A 19,051-nucleotide genomic window follows, 5' to 3' on the forward strand; every position below is an offset into this window, starting at 1 on the left:
TTGTCCATATGGTGAAACTTTGTGTTAAAGCTGATGTAAAGCTTATTCTTTTAAAATTTTCACCAGGGTTGTTTGTCAAAATGTTAACAGAAAGTGAGATGATGATGTGGTAACGTGTTGCACAAACATTCCACAAAACTACTATAAACCATTAAGATGTATTGTTCTTTAATAAATATCTATTTTAAATCCAGCATTGTGGAAGCATTAAAAGGAATAAATCACTTCAGGATGTGATTTTACAGAAAAACCACCAGCTTTGATGTGAAGATTTCTGCTTCACATCATCACAAAGATACCCTCCTGTCATTGATTATTTTCCTGTAATAGTTTGCCCCATCTTGTCTATGTAACTACATCATTTTTCTTTAGATTCAAATGTACCAAATATTATGCTAAAAATAATAGAATTAATTTCAATATTGTGATGTAGAGAATGTGTGTAAATCGCAAAATAATGCAAGTTTAAAATCTTATTTATAAACCTGTGAAATACAAATCAGGCATAACATTATGAGACAAGTGAAGTGAATAAGACTGATCATCTCCTCATCATGTCACCTGTTAGTTGGTGGGATATATTAGGATATATTTTGTCCTCAAAGTTGATGTGTTAGAAGCAGGAAAAATGGAGAAGCGTAAGGATTTGAGCGAGTTTGACAAGGGCCAAATTGTGATGACTAGACGACTGGATCAGAGCATCTCCAAAACTGCAGCTCTTGTGGGGTGTTCCCGGTCTGCAGTGGTCAGTATCTATCAAAGGTGGTCCAAGGAAGGAACAGTGGTGAACTGGTGACAGGGTCATGGGCGGCCAAGGCTCATTGACTCACATGGGGAGTGAAGGCTGGCCCGTGTGATCCGATCCAAAAGATGAGCTACTGTTGCTCAAATTGCTGAAGAAGTTAATGCTGGTTCTGATAGAAAGGTGTCAGAATACACAGTGCATGATGGGTCAGGGCTGTTTTGGCAGCAAAAAGGGGGACCAACACAATATTAGGCAGGTGGTCATAATATTATCCCTGATCTGTGTATGTCTGTAAAATGAAACGCATAAACCCATGCAAGACTGAATTTGTCCTCGTGGTGGTGCTGTAAGTCTGTGTTTGTATTTATCCACATGTTGAACTTGGAGCCTCAGCTGCTGTCACATCTTGTTTCCAGAAGGGACCGAGGCATGTGACGAGCTCGCAGCACCATATTACACACAGACACACACACTCTCTACTATGACAATCATTGAGTTTCGAGCTTCTCTGGTCTACTTGTTAACAAATCCGAGTCAAACAATTAAAAACGTCAGATGTAGTCCAACAACTCTTTGATTACGGTCATTTTTTAGATTCTCACAGGCTTTTTGAGTCTCATGCCCCAAAGTCACCCCAGAAAACTTAAAACTATATATTTTACAATGATGAGAAGATAAAGATTCACTTGGTTTACAGAGCAACAATCTGAACAGTGTGGAATTCAACACATGACGGTGAAAGTAAACTGTAACTCCTGTTCAAAATATTCAGCACATGATGCGTTATGTGGTTTGTTTGTCTGTGAACAACCGGTATAGCTTTAAGCTGAAATTCTGTAAATATATCTCCCATCAGATAAGCCAGTGCTCTTCAATTGTAAGTATATTGTTATCTATAATCAGATCTGTTAAGACTCCTCAGTCAATTCTTCGTTCCTTGGTTGACTAAGGAGCTCTTCGATCCGCTGAAGGTCACCTTCTGTGTCTTGGTCCCGGCCATTAAATTCACCAATTATCTGGTCAGTAAGCTGCAGACGTGCATTCCTACAAAAAAACAAGGCTTGCAGTTATGTTTTGATATAATAAAAAAATAAATAAGTAACGTTTTTGATACAACAGTATTAGAACATACCATTCAGCCACCCTGAGCTCATACAGTTCTCTTCGTTCCCGTCGTCGTTTTTCCCGCATGGTCTCTCCTCCCAGCTTCTGTAGCCCAACAATTAACGCCCCAGCAGGCACACTGCAATAACACGAGTCTATCTGCTTAAACTCCGTCAAATCAGCGTTAGAACAATGGATTGTTTAATATCTTTAATGAACTGTCATTTTTCACCGTCACTATGCTTCATATAAAAGTGTAGTGATTCAGTAACTAGCTAGTTTATGTTTGGCGTACTTTTTCTTGTTGCCTAGCAACAGTGTCCTCGAGAATTTTAAATGATCGGTGTATCATGTTTCATTTATAAATCACAGGAATATCATAAAATTTTGAGTGTATATACCAGTGTACTGATATAAAGAATAAGTTCACAACTTCAGGCTATTCGGAAACAAGTCTATTATATGGCTATGGTGTATCTGAGTGTAGATGTCTTAAGTAAGCTGAGAAGCTTTAAGAAAACAGGAAGTGATTTAAGTCAGGTTTTTTCTGCAAAATGCAGGTTGATGAAATGATACAAATTTTTCTAATACGATATTGTTGCAAACCATGTCATAAAATTTTGGAATATCATGATATAAATATGAAGCCATACTAATTCCGTAGTCACATGTCGAACCATCTTAACTATCACTTGTTCAGGTCCACCCCCCCTTATATCTCCTAGCTTGGTGCTATTTAGAGCGTGATGTGCCGATTTGATTAGCTGCCTGGTTTGATTTTGAGCCCCGCCTCGCTGCACCTTGCCGGGCACTGGGGATGTTTACATACACAGCGAGCGGCGCTCCAGGTGCCAGTCAGCACGCCAAAGTCAGCTCTGCCAGCATACTGAGTGAGAGAGAGAGAGAGAGAGAGAGAGAGAGAGAGAGAGAGGCGAGTGCCGTCTGAGGTGCTAATCCTGATAGTGCTGCTGGATGGAAAGGACGACTGGAAAGGTCTCAGCACAAAATATGAAAAACAGAGCCAAATGAACGGGAGGATGATGGAGCTTGTCCTCAGGACCAACCCAGAGATGAGATGGACGGTGCCAGAAGGAGGAGATGTGGAGATCAAGGGATGGATGGGATTGGAATACAAAGCTGACAGGGAAATTTAAAAAAAGCAGTGCAGCTGTTGGATTAGGCACTCAAGCCGTTCTGCCCTAAAGATCTGGGCCTTCTGCATGGCACATGGGTTCCTCTGGCAGTGTGTGTGTGTGTGTCTGTGTGTGAGAGAGTGAGAGTTGCTAGGAGGGAGCAGCTGGCCAACAGAAACCCCAAAGAAAGGGGGGTGAGGGGAGGACGTGTCACTGTGTCAAGAGTGTGAGAGAGAGAGAGAGAGAGAGAGAGAGAGATGAAGAAGAAACATCCTTATAGAATGATTGGCAACTCTCACCAATCACTATTTCAGTCCTGAGAAGTCGAAACTATTTGTTCTTATACGGCTCCTTGGACAGACCAGATCAGATCCTACAACTGGAACTACGAGATGTTCAGACATGAGTTATTAGCCTCCAGAAGGACAAAAAGTCCTCGTCTCCGGAAGAGAGATAAAGGCTCTGGCTTGCTCGAGACAGCACGGAGATAGTCATGAAGGATGAAGCCCCCTGGTGTGAGATCAACCAGGTGGAATAGAGTGTTCAGGGAGACGTCGGCGCGTGTCGGTCCGCTCGGACAACATCGTGACAGATGTATCAATCATCACGAGGGCACGAGGTTAGAGCTGCCAAGGTCAGGTGGGCCCAGCCATGGTTTGCCTCTCCGAGAGCCAATCTACAGGAGCCGTACAATGGTACGAAGGACAAGCTGTCAAAACAGTGTGTACGTCAGGGAAAGTGGCACGATATGATACAGTTAGACCCTTTTCTTAGTTGATGCCAAGAAAACAAACCACTGATTGTACAGCTCATTGGTGGAGCCAGAAAGCCTGCTGGGACACGATGCACTGGTGACTGCCATGACTGGCTGCACCACCCACTACACACCTTTCTACACCTTTCTACCACTGATTGTTCCCATAAATCACTAAGAATATGATGACAGAAATCAGTTGGATACCAAATGTGGCTTGTTTACTGGCGAAGTCCACTTTGCTAAATTAGTATTATTTAGGTATTGCACAATGCTGCTATTTTTAACCCTTTTTACCAGTACACTGGTGTTCTATTACTCCACTATTTTCAATCAGTAAAAACAAATGGAAAAAATCTATGAAAATCTTGACCCTAGTAGGCTAGGTAAAAAACAGAAATACTTATAAAGAACTAAAAGTTCTAACATCTGTGAGTGTCAACTTTCAAATGCGTCATTAAACACCACTGTGGAATGTGACATGACAAAGAAATTCGATGCTGAACATGAGCACAACAAAACAGGTACAAATTCCACTGTTTGGCCTCGGTAGATAAGGCATAGCTGTAGAGACTAAAAGCTAAAACAGAAGCAGATTTGAAAATGTACGTTATTATCTCCTTACCTCAAACATTCATTTAGCCAAAACATGTCTAAAGTTTCCTTTTCCATTATATATATTAGGCAAGTAATCCTAAATATGAAACTCTTCTACTCGTCTCCTTAAGAAAGAATTATAATAGAATTCTTCACAATAGGAAGTTCTTGAAAAACGCAGACACCACAACACTGCCTTCCTCAGCTTGTTAGATTTGACATCAGATTTGTAGATTTTGTGCATAACAAAAGAAGCCACTTTTAGACACAGAACACAATTTGGCTGATCGACTCTATTAATCCCGAGCGTTCGGGATAGTTTCTATTCGACTCACCCTAATGCAGCGCCAATAGCCGATCCTGCCACCAATCCCCTGAGGCCCAGATTCATCCGGAACACACCTCCGGTCACAGCTACACACAGAACAGGGCTACACATCAACAAAATTTCTAACACAGTGTTTCTTTAATATGGGGATATACACTAATCAGCCATAACATTATGAGCAGTGACAGGTGAAGTGAATAAGACTGATTATCATCATGGCACCTGTTCGTGGTACAAAAATGAGTTTGAGGTGTTGACTTGTCCTTCAAATTCCCCAGATCTCAATCCAATTGAGCATCTGTGGGATGTGCTGGACAAACAAGTGCTATCCTTGGAGGCCCCACCTTGCAACTTACAGGACTTAAAGGATCTGCTGCTAACATCTTGGTGCCAGATACCACAGCACACTTTTGGCAGCAAAAGAGGGACCAACACAGGTGGTCATAATGTTATGGCTGATCGGTGTATGTGCCCCTTGGGTAACTTGCAAGTACTACACAGGATAAAATATAGAATCAGCCACAAACAACAACAAGCCAAATTTAGAAAATCAACCTAAATCTGTAGTAGTAAATAATCTACATTTGTCTGACAAAAGTAATGCATGGACCCTAACCCTTGAAAAGAAAAGTAGAAGAACCACAGATGTTTCATTGTGCCTGATGTTAGGGATATGTTACTTACCCCCCGCCACAGCAAAATGGCTCAAGGCGTTACTGTCTTTGTACACAGAAATGCCTGTACTGACAGTGCTGTTAGAAACACACACACACACACACAGACAGCAGGTCAGGTTTGCTTCATAACTGTAAAGCTACCAGCTCTACATTTTCTTCTTGTGTGTGTTTACTTAAAGGACTTACTTAAAAAGGGTCACAAAAGCGCCGACTCTCCAGCTCCACCTCCAGCCATATCTCACAAAGCCTCGGATAGCTGCATTATGAGCCGAACGCTAAAAACACACAACAAGAAAAGGTTCTCGGTTTCTAAAGGAGCTCCGTTACCAGATTTGGTTTAGGGGCAGATTTATAATTGTATACATTTTCTTAACTTGTATTACTGAAATGATTTTCCCCAGCTCCATATCTGATCACATGCATGCAACTGTGCCTCACATGGTGGGAAAACTAAATATTCAATATTTCTAAGAGCTAAATACTTCTTAGTGAGTGCTTTCGGATAGAAATTTTTTTGCCCTACGTCCATTTTTCCTCATTTTGTTCAGATCAGAGATGCGCCACAGAGATCACATCCTTCACCAAGCGTATCTACTTTTTATATATACACATGCAAGGGTGGTGCCACTTTTACTGCAGGTTAAAATAGTATGCTAATCAATATGAATTATGTTCAATATTTATCTTACCACTGCCTCAACTCTGCTACGGTAGATCTCAGCTTGGCTCAGCTGGATGAATCTCTCACGGGCATGTCGGGCTCCAGGCAGGCCTCCGTACAACAGTCCCACCAAGGCGGCCGTCAGAGCACTCTTACCCACGTTCCTCACCTCTTCTGAGTACGTCTGTCCGTCTCTAGAGGGAAAATGGAGATATATATCATATTAGGACAAAGTTTTTCTAAATTGTAGGCGATAAAATAACTATAAAAGAATTTCTACGGCTTCCTCTGTAGGGTTTTATAATCATGATTCACATACATATTTCATATATAAATGTAAAAAACTCATTTCAAAGTGTTCAATATTATTTGTGCTGGAAATTTCCATCAACAGAACACATTAGCTCTAAGTTGGTATTTATTCTGAAGGTTCAGAAAAAAATAATCAGCCAAACAGGCTAATATCTATATTAAATCTGTACTTTCAGACACTCTTGCAATGCTTCACAGACCCCACATTAAGAACCAATGCCTGATGACATCACGTGGTAGCTTAGTGGTGAAAATGCTGGACTAATGATTGGAAGGTTGTGAGTTTTGAATCACAAGTCCACCAAAGCTGCCACTTGAGCAAGGCCCTTAATCCTCAATTGCTCAGTTGTATAAAATGAGATCAGTTGTAAGTCACTCTGGATAAGGGCGTCTGCCAAATGCCCAGAAATGTAAATGTGTTTATTTGTTTTCACTGCATAGCAAGCTAGTGCTGTTAAGTAATATTAGCTAGTAAATTTATCCCTGGTGAAGTGGTAAGCTATGAATATGGCTAAAGTAATTGAGTAATAAGTTGAAACCTGGACATATGCTGCCTAAAATCCACTGTCCTGGGAGCACAGGGGGTGAGGTGGCAATACACCCCTATGCTAATGCCTCAGATTTCCCTTTATACACTCCAAGCCCAAGAAATATACATCAAACCAAAGAGAAACAAACCGTCGCTCGAATAGGTCTTTAATGCGATCCCATCCTGTGTCTGGGAACTCCGGCTTGCCCACATGTTTCGGTAAAGAATGAAGACTGGCCTCTGGATCGACGATGTCAGCTGCATGCACTCGAGGAAGGGCGAACATATAAACTGCCCTCAGCAGTCCTGTATGCCAGGCTCCGGGGCTGTCTGTATCTGCGTCTTTCTCTCCACACGTGAATGTGTGTGTACACAGACCCACAGGGCACATCACGCATCAGCAAGCTGTTCGATTACTGCGGGGAAACACATGGCCAGGAGTTAGGACATGTTTCATGCACAGCCTTTAGGGATGAGATAATATGGAAAATGCTAAATACAACAGTAACTGTTTATACTTATTAAGCTCATAAGTAAAATGAAGGACGTTCAGCATTCTTGGTCCCACTCACAGGCTTTCTTTTGCCGGTCATTAATTTTACACATTATTGCCCTTTATCTAATGCCTGTCGAAGGTTTTTTCTGGTTTCCTTCATGACCGTAGGAAACAAGGAGAGTTTATATGCACACAATTCATATTTATTTATACCTCAGGAAAGCAGGACAGGGTTAAAGGAAACTCTTAATGACTCAAAAGAAAAGGAAAAGTAGTGAATTATTTATTTATTGTTGATATTATTATGATCATTATGATTATTCTCAATGAGTTCTTATAGGATTTCCATCAGAAAAACAAAGTTAAATAGATCCTAGTGCTGGAAAGGAAATTTGGATTAGTTTTTAATGTTAAGTATAATATAAAGGCTGCACAGATTTCTGAAAGGACCTTGGTTTTGCTGTAGGTATGATTGTTTAATTAATTTACATGAGAATTAATCTTAGAAACACATTTATTACAGATGCAGTGCTTCAGTGGTGAGTCTCTAAGGTCAGCCCTGCAGTAGTTTTGTGCGCGTGCTCTCTCAGCCCTCACGCGCTCTCTCACTACAACGGTTTCGAAACTCTAAACACCGTGTTTACATCACGGGAAAGATCTCAAAGCCTTCATGTTCATGTAACGCTGGATATTAAACGACATGCTTTGCTTACCTGCTGTTTGAGATTCCTCCTGTAGCCGGTTCAATGTCAGCGCGTTTATTTACTAAAGCACAAACATCACGAGGACACCTAGCGTCCGGATGACCTCGAGCTTTTTCTACTAGTACAGTCCAGTGCTCAGGACTCGAGTCACACCTGCTTCATCAGGACTCGATATAATCCGAGAAGACTTTATTCGACTTCAACACCAATAATTTCCTTTGTCTATATACTATTGTTTTTCCTAAAATACAGTTCATTTGCAGCAAATCAGCATCAGTCTTCATTTCCCAGGCTAATGTTCATCCATTCATGCTCCCAAAGATTATAACCTATGCATAAAAAAGATTCAAAACATGTATTTGCATTCATATTCTACTGATTTTATAGTCCTAGTTATGCTCCTTTCAAATACTCATACACTGACTAACATTATGACCACCTGCCTAATATTGTGTTGGTTCCCCTATTGCTGCCCAAACAGCCCTGACCCATCATGCACTGTGTATTCTGACACCTTTCTATCAGAACCAGCATTAACTTCTTCAGCAATTTGAGCAACAGTAGCTCGTCTGTTGGATTGGATCACACGGGTCAGCCTTCGCTCCCCACGTGCATCAATGAGCCTTGACCACCCATGACCCTGTCGCCGGTTCACCACTGTTCCTTCCTTGGACTGCTTTTGATAGATACTGACCACTGCAGACCGGGAACACCCCACAAGAGCTGCAGTTTTGGAGATGCTCTGATCCAGTCATCTAGCCATCACAATTTGGCCCTTCATCAAACTCGCTCAAATCCTTACGCTTGTTCATTTTTCCTGCTTCTAACACATCAACTTTGAGGACAAAATGTTCACTTGCTGCCTAATATATCCCACCCACTAACAGGTGCCATGATGAGATCATCAGTGTTATTCACTTCACCTGTCCCTGCTCATAATGTTATGCCTGCTCGATGTACATTTCCATTAAGTTTAGTGGTTAGAACATTTGCCCCGCCTCTGCATTGTGCACCTGGAGTTTGTATTTTCTCCCTGTGCTTTGGGGTTTCTTCTGGACTCTCCCCTATCCTCACTCAGTCCAATGACTTCTGTGGTTATATTCTTTCAAAGAATAAACACACCTCTTGAAAAATATCATTTATTTGGTCTCATAATCAAACAAATGAACATTCAGATGAATGAATGTAAAACATTAGACTGTAAAAAAAAAAAAAAAAAAACCCTCTTTGAATTACGAGGTAACTACGTATCCTGTGTCATGTCATCGTTTACAGTCAAGTCAGATACAGAACAAACTGGAACACAACCTAAACCCTACATATTGCTGATGTACTTGGAGAATACTAGAACATATTCAACACTGTAGTGCCAATGTGGCTCTAGATCATACCATCTAAATGAAAGAATGTAGATATGAATTTTCAGATGTCATGAATGGCAAAATGATGTTCCCATTTACATAATAGTGGCACTTTCATGTTGATTGTAGATATTTATATGTCCCAGGTGATTAATACACTATATTGCCAAAAGTTTTGGGACACCCCTATAAAGGCATTGAATTCAGGTGTTATTGTGGGTTTTTTTTGTTTTGTTTTTTTCAGGGGTTGGACTCGGCCCCTTAGTTCAAGTGAAAGGAAGTCTTAATGCTTCAGCATACCAAGACATTTTGGACAATTTCATACTCCCAACTTGATGAATTAGAGCGGAGACTGTGAGCCAGGCTTTCTCATCCAACATCAGTGCCTGACCTCACAAATGCACTTCTAGGGGAATGGTCAAAAATTCCCATAAACACACTCCAACTCTTCTGGGAAGGCTTTCCACAAGCTGTTATAGCTGCAAATGGCGGGCCAACTCCATATTACATTTGTGTGTATGTAAAGGAAGACGTCCCAGTTTTGCCCTGGCTCGCTGTCTCCGCTCTAATTCATCCCAAAGATGTTCTATCAGGTTGAGGTCAGGACTCTGTGAAGTTCCTCCACACCAAACTCGTTCATCCATGTCTATATGGACCTTGCTTTGTGCACTGGTGTACAGTCATGTTGGAACAGGAAGGGGCCATCCCCAAACTGTTCCCACAATGTTGGGAGCATGAAATTGTCCAAAGTTTCTTGTTATGATGAAGCATTAAGAGTTCCTTTCACTGGAACTAAGGGGCCGAGCCCAACCCCTGAATTAAATGATTTGGAGGGGTGTTCCAAAACCTTTGGCAATATAGTGTACCTATGGCAGCTCTACTACCTGCATGACACATATAATGAGAAGTAATCCATTTTGGCTAAGATGAGATGGTTAAGATGAAGTTTTGTATGGTTCCTGCTCTATAACAACTAAACCTGATGAGCCAGGTGTGTTTAAGCTGTGAGAGAAGTACAAAGAGAATTAACAGTCAGTGCATGTGTGAGTGTTGGTTCATCACCCAGAAGGGGGCAGTATGTGTCTTCAGTGGGGGAGGAAAGTAAAAAAATCGAATTGCAGTCATGAACACCTGATCTGTTTCAAATCAGAAGCTGAGCAACTCATTTTCTCGGACATTCCTGTCACATGCCAGTGCAGGTCAGAGTTCAGACCGGTCGGGTTTGCGGGTGATCTGGTTGTAGCTGGATTTGCGTTTGGGTTTGTACTTGAGCAGCTTGCTGTAATCAGTGAGGAGTTTCTCCCAGTAGCAGGACACGTCCTCCATACGGAGGTGATCCTCGATAAACTTCTGGCCCCTGAAGACACACAGTGCAGTGACAGTGTTCATGATAAACAGAAGACTTTAATTGATCTGGGGTTAACAGGAATAATGAATACCTTAGCGCAATGGCCTCTGCGGTTTTGTCGTTTTCCTGCACAAACTGCAGCAGCTCCCTGTAGAAATATCAACGATCTGTAACATTCACTAACAAAATTTCATGCAATTTCCAGCCAAAAAAAATCACCTACCATTTCACATCACCGGTAGACCACACAATAATTCTTTCTGAACTGCATGCATTTAAAGCGATTGATTGTTTTCTTATAACCACCTGGGATTTCCCTTACAGCCATAACAACTCCTGATAGCTACTGTTATAGAAACAGAGCTGCTGTTGTAGAAAATGAATCAATACCTTTTGACGAATCAAATTTGAAGATTCAACAAAGCTGTGGTGTAAAATCAAATGAATCACTGCATGTGGTTTTCCCACCTTGCCTCCCCATATCCCCTCTATAATAGCAGCTATAATTGCAAATCGTTCCACATTTAAAAGTCCTATTGATTTGTTTTTGTTTCACACTGCTAATCAGTGTGCAGGAAGTTTATGGGACTGAAGGGTTCACCTGAGGTCAGAGAGGTCCTGTTTCACCGGGATGTAGTGAACCCAGGGCTTGAGCTGAGGATAGAAAAACTCGAGCCACTCCTCTCCTACATGGAAGACCAGAGAGCCACAGAGAAACAGGTGCTTGAGGCGAAAGCTGGCCGCCACGCCTCGGAAATTAAAGAGGTACCTATCGTGGAGAAAGAGATGGAGGAAAACTACACACTTATAACTTATAAAGTTATAAGTGTGTAGTTACTATTTCAGCCTTCTTCCATATGTAGTAAACGCTTCTCTAGGCTCTTACTTATATTCGCAGTGATCAACCAGGGGAATTTCCGTAGCTGGGGGTCTACCCAGAGTGTCCTGAAGCAGGAAATAAAAATTAGAAGAGTGAAAATTAGATTTCAACATCTGTGAACACCGTATATTAAACAGACCTTTTCAGATTTCCACGCCTGATTCTTAGTGTATTCGGCATCCACCAGACTCGGATCCTCTCTGGAGAGCAGAATTAACGGGTCTCTCTCTGGACTGGTCCTGCAGAAGAAGCACAAAAATAAAATGTACTTATAAAAACATCTCCATACACCGGTGAGGAGCTTCCTTCAGCCCTGGCAGGACTTTGCCTGTCTCACCTAGAGCCTCTGAAGAAACCTTTGGAGCTTTTCTTTTTCCATGGCCATCGAGCTGCTGATCTGCAAGAGAAAGAGAGGAAAAAAGAGAAAGAGAATTTTGAATAAAATGGGATTACTAATTAATGCTTTAGTGTAACAAAACTACATTAACTTCTTGTTTTTTTTTCCCTTCAAATTATTGTGAGCAGCTGCCATTTTCATGGTTTTATTATCCATATACCCATCCATCCATCTTTATTCTTATCCATTCAACTCTATGCCCATTTACAATTATGCTTGCCAATCCATCTCTCTATCCATCCACAACTATTCCTGCAAATCCATCCATCCATCCACCCATCCATCCACAACTGTGCCTGGCAATCCATCCATCTATTTACATCTATGCCTGCCAATCCATTCATCCATCCATCTACAACTATCCCTCCCAATCCATCCATCCATCCATCCATCTGCAACTATCCCTGCCAATCCATCCATCTATCCATCTCCAACTATCAGTGCCAATCCATCCATCCACATTTATGCCCATTTATTCATACGTCCAAATGTATGTCCATCCATCCATCCACTATGTGACCATCTTTCTCCATATCTTTCCTCACCCAACTGCCATACTTGCTTTTATCCATGCATTCATCTACCCACATTAGTTCCTCCTTACTAATCCTCACTAATCCATATCTATGCATATTCATCTGTTCACCATGCATCATCATCTCCCTATCAGCCATATCTATCATCATCCCCCTATATCCACCTCCATTTATTTATATCGGTCTCCATCAACCTGCCTTTGGGTGGTGTAAGTTTCCTGTCATACTCCAAATCAACTTACTTTTTCAGATCTTCTCTCATCAGGTCCCAGCGACCCAGTCCAGTCGGGTAAATGGGCCAAACTGCAGGTCCACCTTCCCAAAACGTCCAGGCAGGATACATGATGTCCTGATAATCCGGAGTCTGAAATTGTACAACGATATGTTTAAACACATTTCATTTATTTCACTGTAATGTTGTCTGTTCAGTGATGGTTGACTCTGGAGTCTGTTCTAGGGAGGAAGGAGGTCACTGATGGACTTTAGATAATTTCTAGCTTTTTCCCCATTGTCAAATATTGTATCTGTGCTTACTATATGCCCTTAAAAAGCATCCTCTTATAGGTAAAAGAAATCACAATATAAATATATTAATCTGTATACAAGTGATTCAGAAAAGCTATGCAACATGACGTACCTTGCTAAAGGAGAGAACAGGAAGTATGGCCTGAACCCATGATGGCACCTGAGGATAGTCACGCACATTGATTATCATCTCCATATCTGGCAACCTGTCAATCACTTCCAGGATAAAATGCTCGACTCCACTGCACCTGCATACAAAAGACCAGGACTCTAGGCATTTTTTTAAGAACAACATACAAAATGAAAAAGAAAAATGTATTTGTACTTTCTTAATCACATTTAAAAAACATAAATAAAAATAGATGCACACATGCAGTCCATCTTCATCATCATCATCACCATGGCTGAAGGCAAGCACTATTCCACTGACCTTGCTGGAAACATGCACTCCGGTTCCCTGTATAGTTTGTGTTTGATGATCTGGTAATGTGTGCCCACGCCACGCCGCACTGTGTCCATCATGAGCTCCTTGGTGATGCCGCTGCTGAACGGCTTCAGGTCCTTCTTCAGGACGCTGGAACATAGCAGAAGAAATGTGAAGTCTAGGCACATCTATACTTAATTCAATTCAAAGTTATTTGTATAGCAGATTTAGAAATAGATTTAGGTCTTTAATGAGGAAGCCAGACGAGGCCAAGTGTCAAGAAAAAACTACCCGAGACATCATCCTCTTTAAGGTGGCACCTGATAGTGGGATTATAAATCATAAATCATCAGAATAAGGTATATAAGAGTCCTGGAATGAGCACAGGACCGTTTTTATGATTATACCAACAGGTCTTAGCTACAAAGTTACTGTAAGGGTGGTGGTAGCTCAAGTGGTTAAGGCTCTGCTCCGAAGATCAGGGATTCAAGTCCCATCACCTCCAAGCTGCCACAGTTGGGTCCTCTGCTCCAGAGGCACTGGATCATGGCTGACCCTAACCCTCCAAGGATGGTATATGCGAAGAAAGAACTTCCCTGTGCAGTAATGTATATGTGACAACTTAAGTTAACTTAACCAGGTGTAATTATCCATTGAGAAATGATGAGACAGTTAAGGCTAACTGTTTTTTAAAGTGTGAATCTTCAGCATAAGTGTAGAAGTACAGAATCAGGATGGATCCGGAAGATGCACATAGCGAGATGAGCCTCAGCAAAAGAAGTGTGTCTGGATCATGTGACAGATGCACACTGTGAATATTCATGTAATAACTTAACTTTTACCACAGTTCAGGATACCGCTACATGATGTGGTCAAAAGTATACGGACACCTAACCTTCACAACCAGATGTGGTTCTTCCCCAACCTGTTGCCACAAATTTTGAAGCAGAGAACGGTCTAGGAAATCTTTGTATGCTGAAGTGTTACAGGTCCAAACCCTGCTCCAGCACGACAATGCCACAGTGCACAAAGCTACATCCATGAAGACATAGTGTGCCACAGTTTTGAGCAGAAGAACTCGAGTGTCCTGCACACTTCTCTGACCTCAACCCCACTGAACATCTTTGGGATGAACTGGAACACTGATTGCACCTCAGATGTCCTCACCCAACATCTAATGGAAAGCATTTCCCTGAAGAGTGGGGCATATTATAACAGCAAAAGGGAACTACACCTGGCTTGGCTGTTGAACATTCGGGCATGTAGTGTATGTTACTAAAAATAAATTCTTTATTCCGAAAGACTGTCATGAACCTTTAGTACAGTGAGCAGAATTATAGGATTGCTTTTACTAAGGATGGATAGGAGTGCAGCACATTATCTGAGTACTACTCACAACTTGTCTGGGGGAAAAAGTGTACACTTTCAGGTACTTAGTCAAAGTTATCCAACACTCTGATGCAAGAATTATACACTATATTGGTTTTGGGACACCCCTCCAAATCATTGAATTCAGGTGGTTGTTTTTCAGGGGTTGGGCTTGGTCCCTTAGTTCCAGTGAAACGAATTCTTAATACTTTTCAACAATTTCATGCTCCCAACTTTGTGGGAACAGTTTGGGGATGACCCCTTCCTGTTCGAACATGACTGCACACCAGTGCACAAAGCAAGGTCCATGGATGAGTGAGTTTGGTGTGAAGGAACTTCATAGAGTCCTGACCTCAACCCAATAGAACACCTTTGGGATGAATTAGAGTAGAGACTGTGAGCCAGACCTTCTCATCCAACATCAGTGCCTGACATCACAAATACGCTTCTAGAGGAATGGTCATAAACACTCTTTTAAACCTTGTGGAAAGCCTTCTCAGAAGAATTGAAGCTGTTATAGCTGCAAAAGGTGGGCCAACTCCATATTACATTCATGTGCATGTAAAGACAGACGTCCCAGTTTTGGTCTGGCTCGCAGTCTCCACTCTAATTCATCCCAAAGGTGTTCTATCAGGTTGAGGGTCAGGACAGTCAAGTTCCTCCACACCAGACTCACTCATCCATGCCTTTATGGACCTTGCTTTGTGCACTGGTGTGCAATCATGTTGGAACAGGAAGGGGTCATCCCAAAACTGTTCCCACAAAGTTGGGAGCATGAAATTGTCCAAAATGCCTTGGCATGCTGAAGCATTAAAAGTTCCTTTCACTAGAACTAAGAGGCCAATCCCAATCCCTGAAAAACAACACCTGAATTCAATGATTTGTAGGAGTGTCCCAAAACATTTCCGAATATAGTGTATCAGAGCAGAACATGGATCTCTGCGTCAACTGGCATTAAGAAAAAGAAGACAAAAATCTGAAAAGGAAGCCAGGGTGTTATTGTACCTGATGTGGCAACTGCACTTGTCCTGACTGCATGGCTGGTAGTGTTTGGTGTCCTCAGAAATCTGGGTGAGATATTTCTGCCATCGTGCTCCTGTGAGAAAGGTTGTTATCTCTTTGCACCTTTGTAACAGCACAGACTTCATTCAGTGTAAATCACATCAGGGTCTGCTACTGTTTATATATAATACAGTGTTTGTATATATATAACTACAACTCTTAACTAATGCTCCTGTTCACACGCTCATTAATTATTCACACAAACAAATTAGCACAGTTCACAGGACAAAAAGTCCTATTGTTAGCTAATCATTGAAGAAGAAAAAAAAAGACTACAGAGACTGAATCCCAAACATCATCTTATTCCACACAGAGTGTACTACAGGACATGTAGAAGACCTTATTATTATACTCCATCTAGGTCATTTACATAGGAAGCATAAGGACATTTGCTATTCCACCCGTTTACAGCCTATGAATGGATACTTGGCTTTAAATAGCAGATCGGTTTGAAATTTCCACCCTAAATGATATCTATAAAAGTTACGAGATATTAAAAAATGTTTACCTTTATCAGCCAGGCTAGTCTCGGCTTCATTCAAGAGGAAAAGAAAAAGCGGTATGTACAAACAGAGAAGCTCCATGTTTTTTGTATAGATTAGTTGTGACTGAGAAACTTGATCGCGCGCTCGGTGATCTGCTAGTCTGGTCTGACCGCGTTTAAAGCGTAATGGTTGGTATTAAAGTCATACACTACTGTACCAAATATCTGTACTAAATATCTGTACTAAATATCACATACTACTGTAATAAACACTACATACTACTGTTCTAAATATCTGTACTAAATATCTGTACTAAATATCTGTACTAAATATCTGTACTTAATATCTGTACTAAATATCTGTACTAAATATTACAATACTAAACTTTAAATACTACTGTTCTAAATATCTGTACAAAATATCTGTACTAATATCTCTACTAATTATCTGTACTAAATATCTGTACTTAATATCTGTACTAAATATTACAATACTAAACTTTAAATACTACTGTTCTAAATATCTGTACAAAATATCTGTACTAAATATCTCTACTAATTATCTGTACTAAATATCTGTACTTAATATCTGTACTAAATATCACATACTACTGTAATAAACACTACATACTACTGTTCTAAATATCTGTACTAAATATCTGTACTAAATATCACATACTACTGTAATAAACACTACATACTACTGTTCTAAATATCTGTACTAAATATCTGTACTAAATATCTGTACTAAATATCTGTACTAAATATCTGTACTTAATATCTGTACTAAATATCACATACTACTGTAATAAACACTACATACTACTGTTCTAAATATCTGTACTAAATATCTGTACTAAATATCACATACTACTGTAATAAACACTACATACTACTGTTCTAAATATCTGTACAAAATATCTGTACAAAATATCTGTACTAAATATCTGTACTAAATATCTGTACTTAATATCTGTACTAAATATCTGTACTAAATATTACAATACTAAACTTTAAATACTACTGTTCTAAATATCTGTACAAAATATCTGTACTAAATATCTCTACTAATTATCTGTACTAAATATCTGTACTTAATATCTGTACTAAATATCTGTACTAAATATTACAATACTAAACTTTAAATACTACTGTTCTAAATATCACTTAATATTTTATAAATAAACATAAATCATAATTCTAGTAAGCTACTGACTAGTTTTATTTTTAATAAAATATATTTCATTTTATTATTTTTTTAAAAAATGTTATTAAAGTTGTTTATGTGTTGTTTATATGATCATGTGAAACATGATCCTTTACCTACATTAAAAAGGCATTTTTCAGACATATTTGGAAATATAGAACACTAATGGGCCAGCAATCCTGGAATGACACATGACCTATATAATTCTGCAGATAAGAAATAAAAAGGCGCCTTAAGACAAAGACTGCATTATTCAAAAGGAAAAAGTGACAATATGTTCCAAATTTATTGCCTAATTGTTAGTGATGCGTTTCAAACTAAAATATCAATTCAACATTACTGTTTCTATTTATCACAAACTTTGCTGCTTGACTATGAGGTCGATTTTGCACTAATTTATTATTATCTATTCTTCTAGGTATATTAATTGTAGTTAAATCATAATCACAATTCTAAAAAATAAATAAATAAAAATAATTCTACATACACTGTATTACCAAAGGTTTGGGGACACCTCTCCTATCCTCATTGAATTCAGGTGTTGTTTTTCAGAGGTTTGGGCTTGGCCCCTTAGTTCCAGTGAAAATTCCAGTGCAGACTCCTGTCCTCAACCCGATAGAACATCTTTGGGATGAATTGGAGTGGAGACTGTGAGGCAGGCCAAAACTGGGATGTCTGCTTTTACATGCACATGAATGTAATATAGAGTTGGATTGCCCTTTGCAGCTGTAACAGCTTCAACTCTTCTTGGAAGGCTTTCCACAAGGTTTACACAGAGTGTGTTTATGGGAATTTTTTGACCATTCCACTTGAAGTGCATTTGTGAGGTCAGGCACTGATGTTGGACGAGAAGGTCTGGCTAATAGCTTCCGCTCTAATTCATCCCAAAGGTGTTCTATCAGGTTGAGGTCAGGACTCTGTGCAGGCCAGTCAATTTCCTCATCCATGTCTTTATGCTTTATGCTTTGTGCACTGGTGTGCAGTCATGTTGGAACAGGAAGGGGCCATCCCCTTTCACTGGAACTAAGGGACCAAGCCCAGCCTCTGAAAAACAACACCTGAATTCAATGAGTTGGAGGGGTGTCCAAAAACTTCTGGCAATGTAGTGTATTAGTGTATAGTGTAAAAAATCGTATGAATTATAAACAAGATAAATAAAGCTACACTAGACAAGGACGATAATGTTAAACCTATGTTATGCAAACCTGACCATTCAATTTTATTTGACTTTAGGATTTGTTATATTTGGTGGTTGCCACAATATAAGCAACTGCCTTGTGTAAGTAAAAAGCCATGATAAACTCTGTATGAGATCCAAGTTTCGGATAAGTGGAACTATTCATGGGACAACCAGAGCCTGACCGCTCCACCAAAGGAAAAATGGCGAGCCAAATGAAATCCTATTTGTGTCCGATTTGT

General features: G+C 40.2%; 2 protein-coding genes across 2 annotated transcripts; both read right to left on the reverse strand.

The window, feature by feature from the left end:
* Positions 1-153: 153 nt before the first annotated feature.
* timmdc1 (translocase of inner mitochondrial membrane domain containing 1) lies at positions 154-8,118 on the reverse strand. The gene is made up of 8 exons (XM_058381223.1): positions 8,050-8,118; positions 6,990-7,256; positions 6,028-6,193; positions 5,525-5,613; positions 5,346-5,413; positions 4,669-4,747; positions 1,878-1,988; positions 154-1,789 (listed from the first exon to the last, which is right to left on the reverse strand). The coding sequence occupies exons 2-8, from the start codon at positions 7,229-7,231 to the stop codon at positions 1,654-1,656; spliced, it is 891 nt and encodes a 296-aa protein (XP_058237206.1). The 5' UTR covers positions 7,232-7,256; positions 8,050-8,118; the 3' UTR covers positions 154-1,653.
* Positions 8,119-9,524: 1,406 nt separating this feature from the next.
* poglut1 (protein O-glucosyltransferase 1) lies at positions 9,525-16,602 on the reverse strand. The gene is made up of 11 exons (XM_058379839.1): positions 16,450-16,602; positions 15,885-15,975; positions 13,518-13,661; positions 13,200-13,335; positions 12,805-12,926; positions 11,967-12,026; positions 11,769-11,868; positions 11,636-11,694; positions 11,351-11,518; positions 10,841-10,897; positions 9,525-10,758 (listed from the first exon to the last, which is right to left on the reverse strand). The coding sequence occupies exons 1-11, from the start codon at positions 16,523-16,525 to the stop codon at positions 10,602-10,604; spliced, it is 1,170 nt and encodes a 389-aa protein (XP_058235822.1). The 5' UTR covers positions 16,526-16,602; the 3' UTR covers positions 9,525-10,601.
* Positions 16,603-19,051: the final 2,449 nt, after the last annotated feature.

This window comes from Hemibagrus wyckioides, linkage group LG26, assembly GCF_019097595.1.
Source record: "Hemibagrus wyckioides isolate EC202008001 linkage group LG26, SWU_Hwy_1.0, whole genome shotgun sequence".
NCBI lineage: Eukaryota > Metazoa > Chordata > Actinopteri > Siluriformes > Bagridae > Hemibagrus > Hemibagrus wyckioides.

Excerpts from the sequence above, each read along its gene's own strand:
- timmdc1 (XM_058381223.1), bottom strand. The coding sequence starts at position 7,231 with ATGTGCCCTGTGGGTCTGTGTACACACACATTCACGTGTGGAGAGAAA. Across the intron at positions 5,414-5,524 it reads GCTTTTGTGACCCTTTTTAA|CACTGTCAGTACAGGCATTT; the intron begins GTAAGTCCTTTA and ends TGTTTCTAACAG. Across the intron at positions 4,748-5,345 it reads CCATTTTGCTGTGGCGGGGG|CTGTGACCGGAGGTGTGTTC; the intron begins GTAAGTAACATA and ends TTCTGTGTGTAG.
- poglut1 (XM_058379839.1), bottom strand. The coding sequence starts at position 16,525 with ATGGAGCTTCTCTGTTTGTACATACCGCTTTTTCTTTTCCTCTTGAAT. Across the intron at positions 13,662-15,884 it reads AAGTGCAGTTGCCACATCAG|CGTCCTGAAGAAGGACCTGA; the intron begins GTACAATAACAC and ends GCTATGTTCCAG. Across the intron at positions 13,336-13,517 it reads GAGTGCATGTTTCCAGCAAG|GTGCAGTGGAGTCGAGCATT; the intron begins GTCAGTGGAATA and ends TTTTGTATGCAG.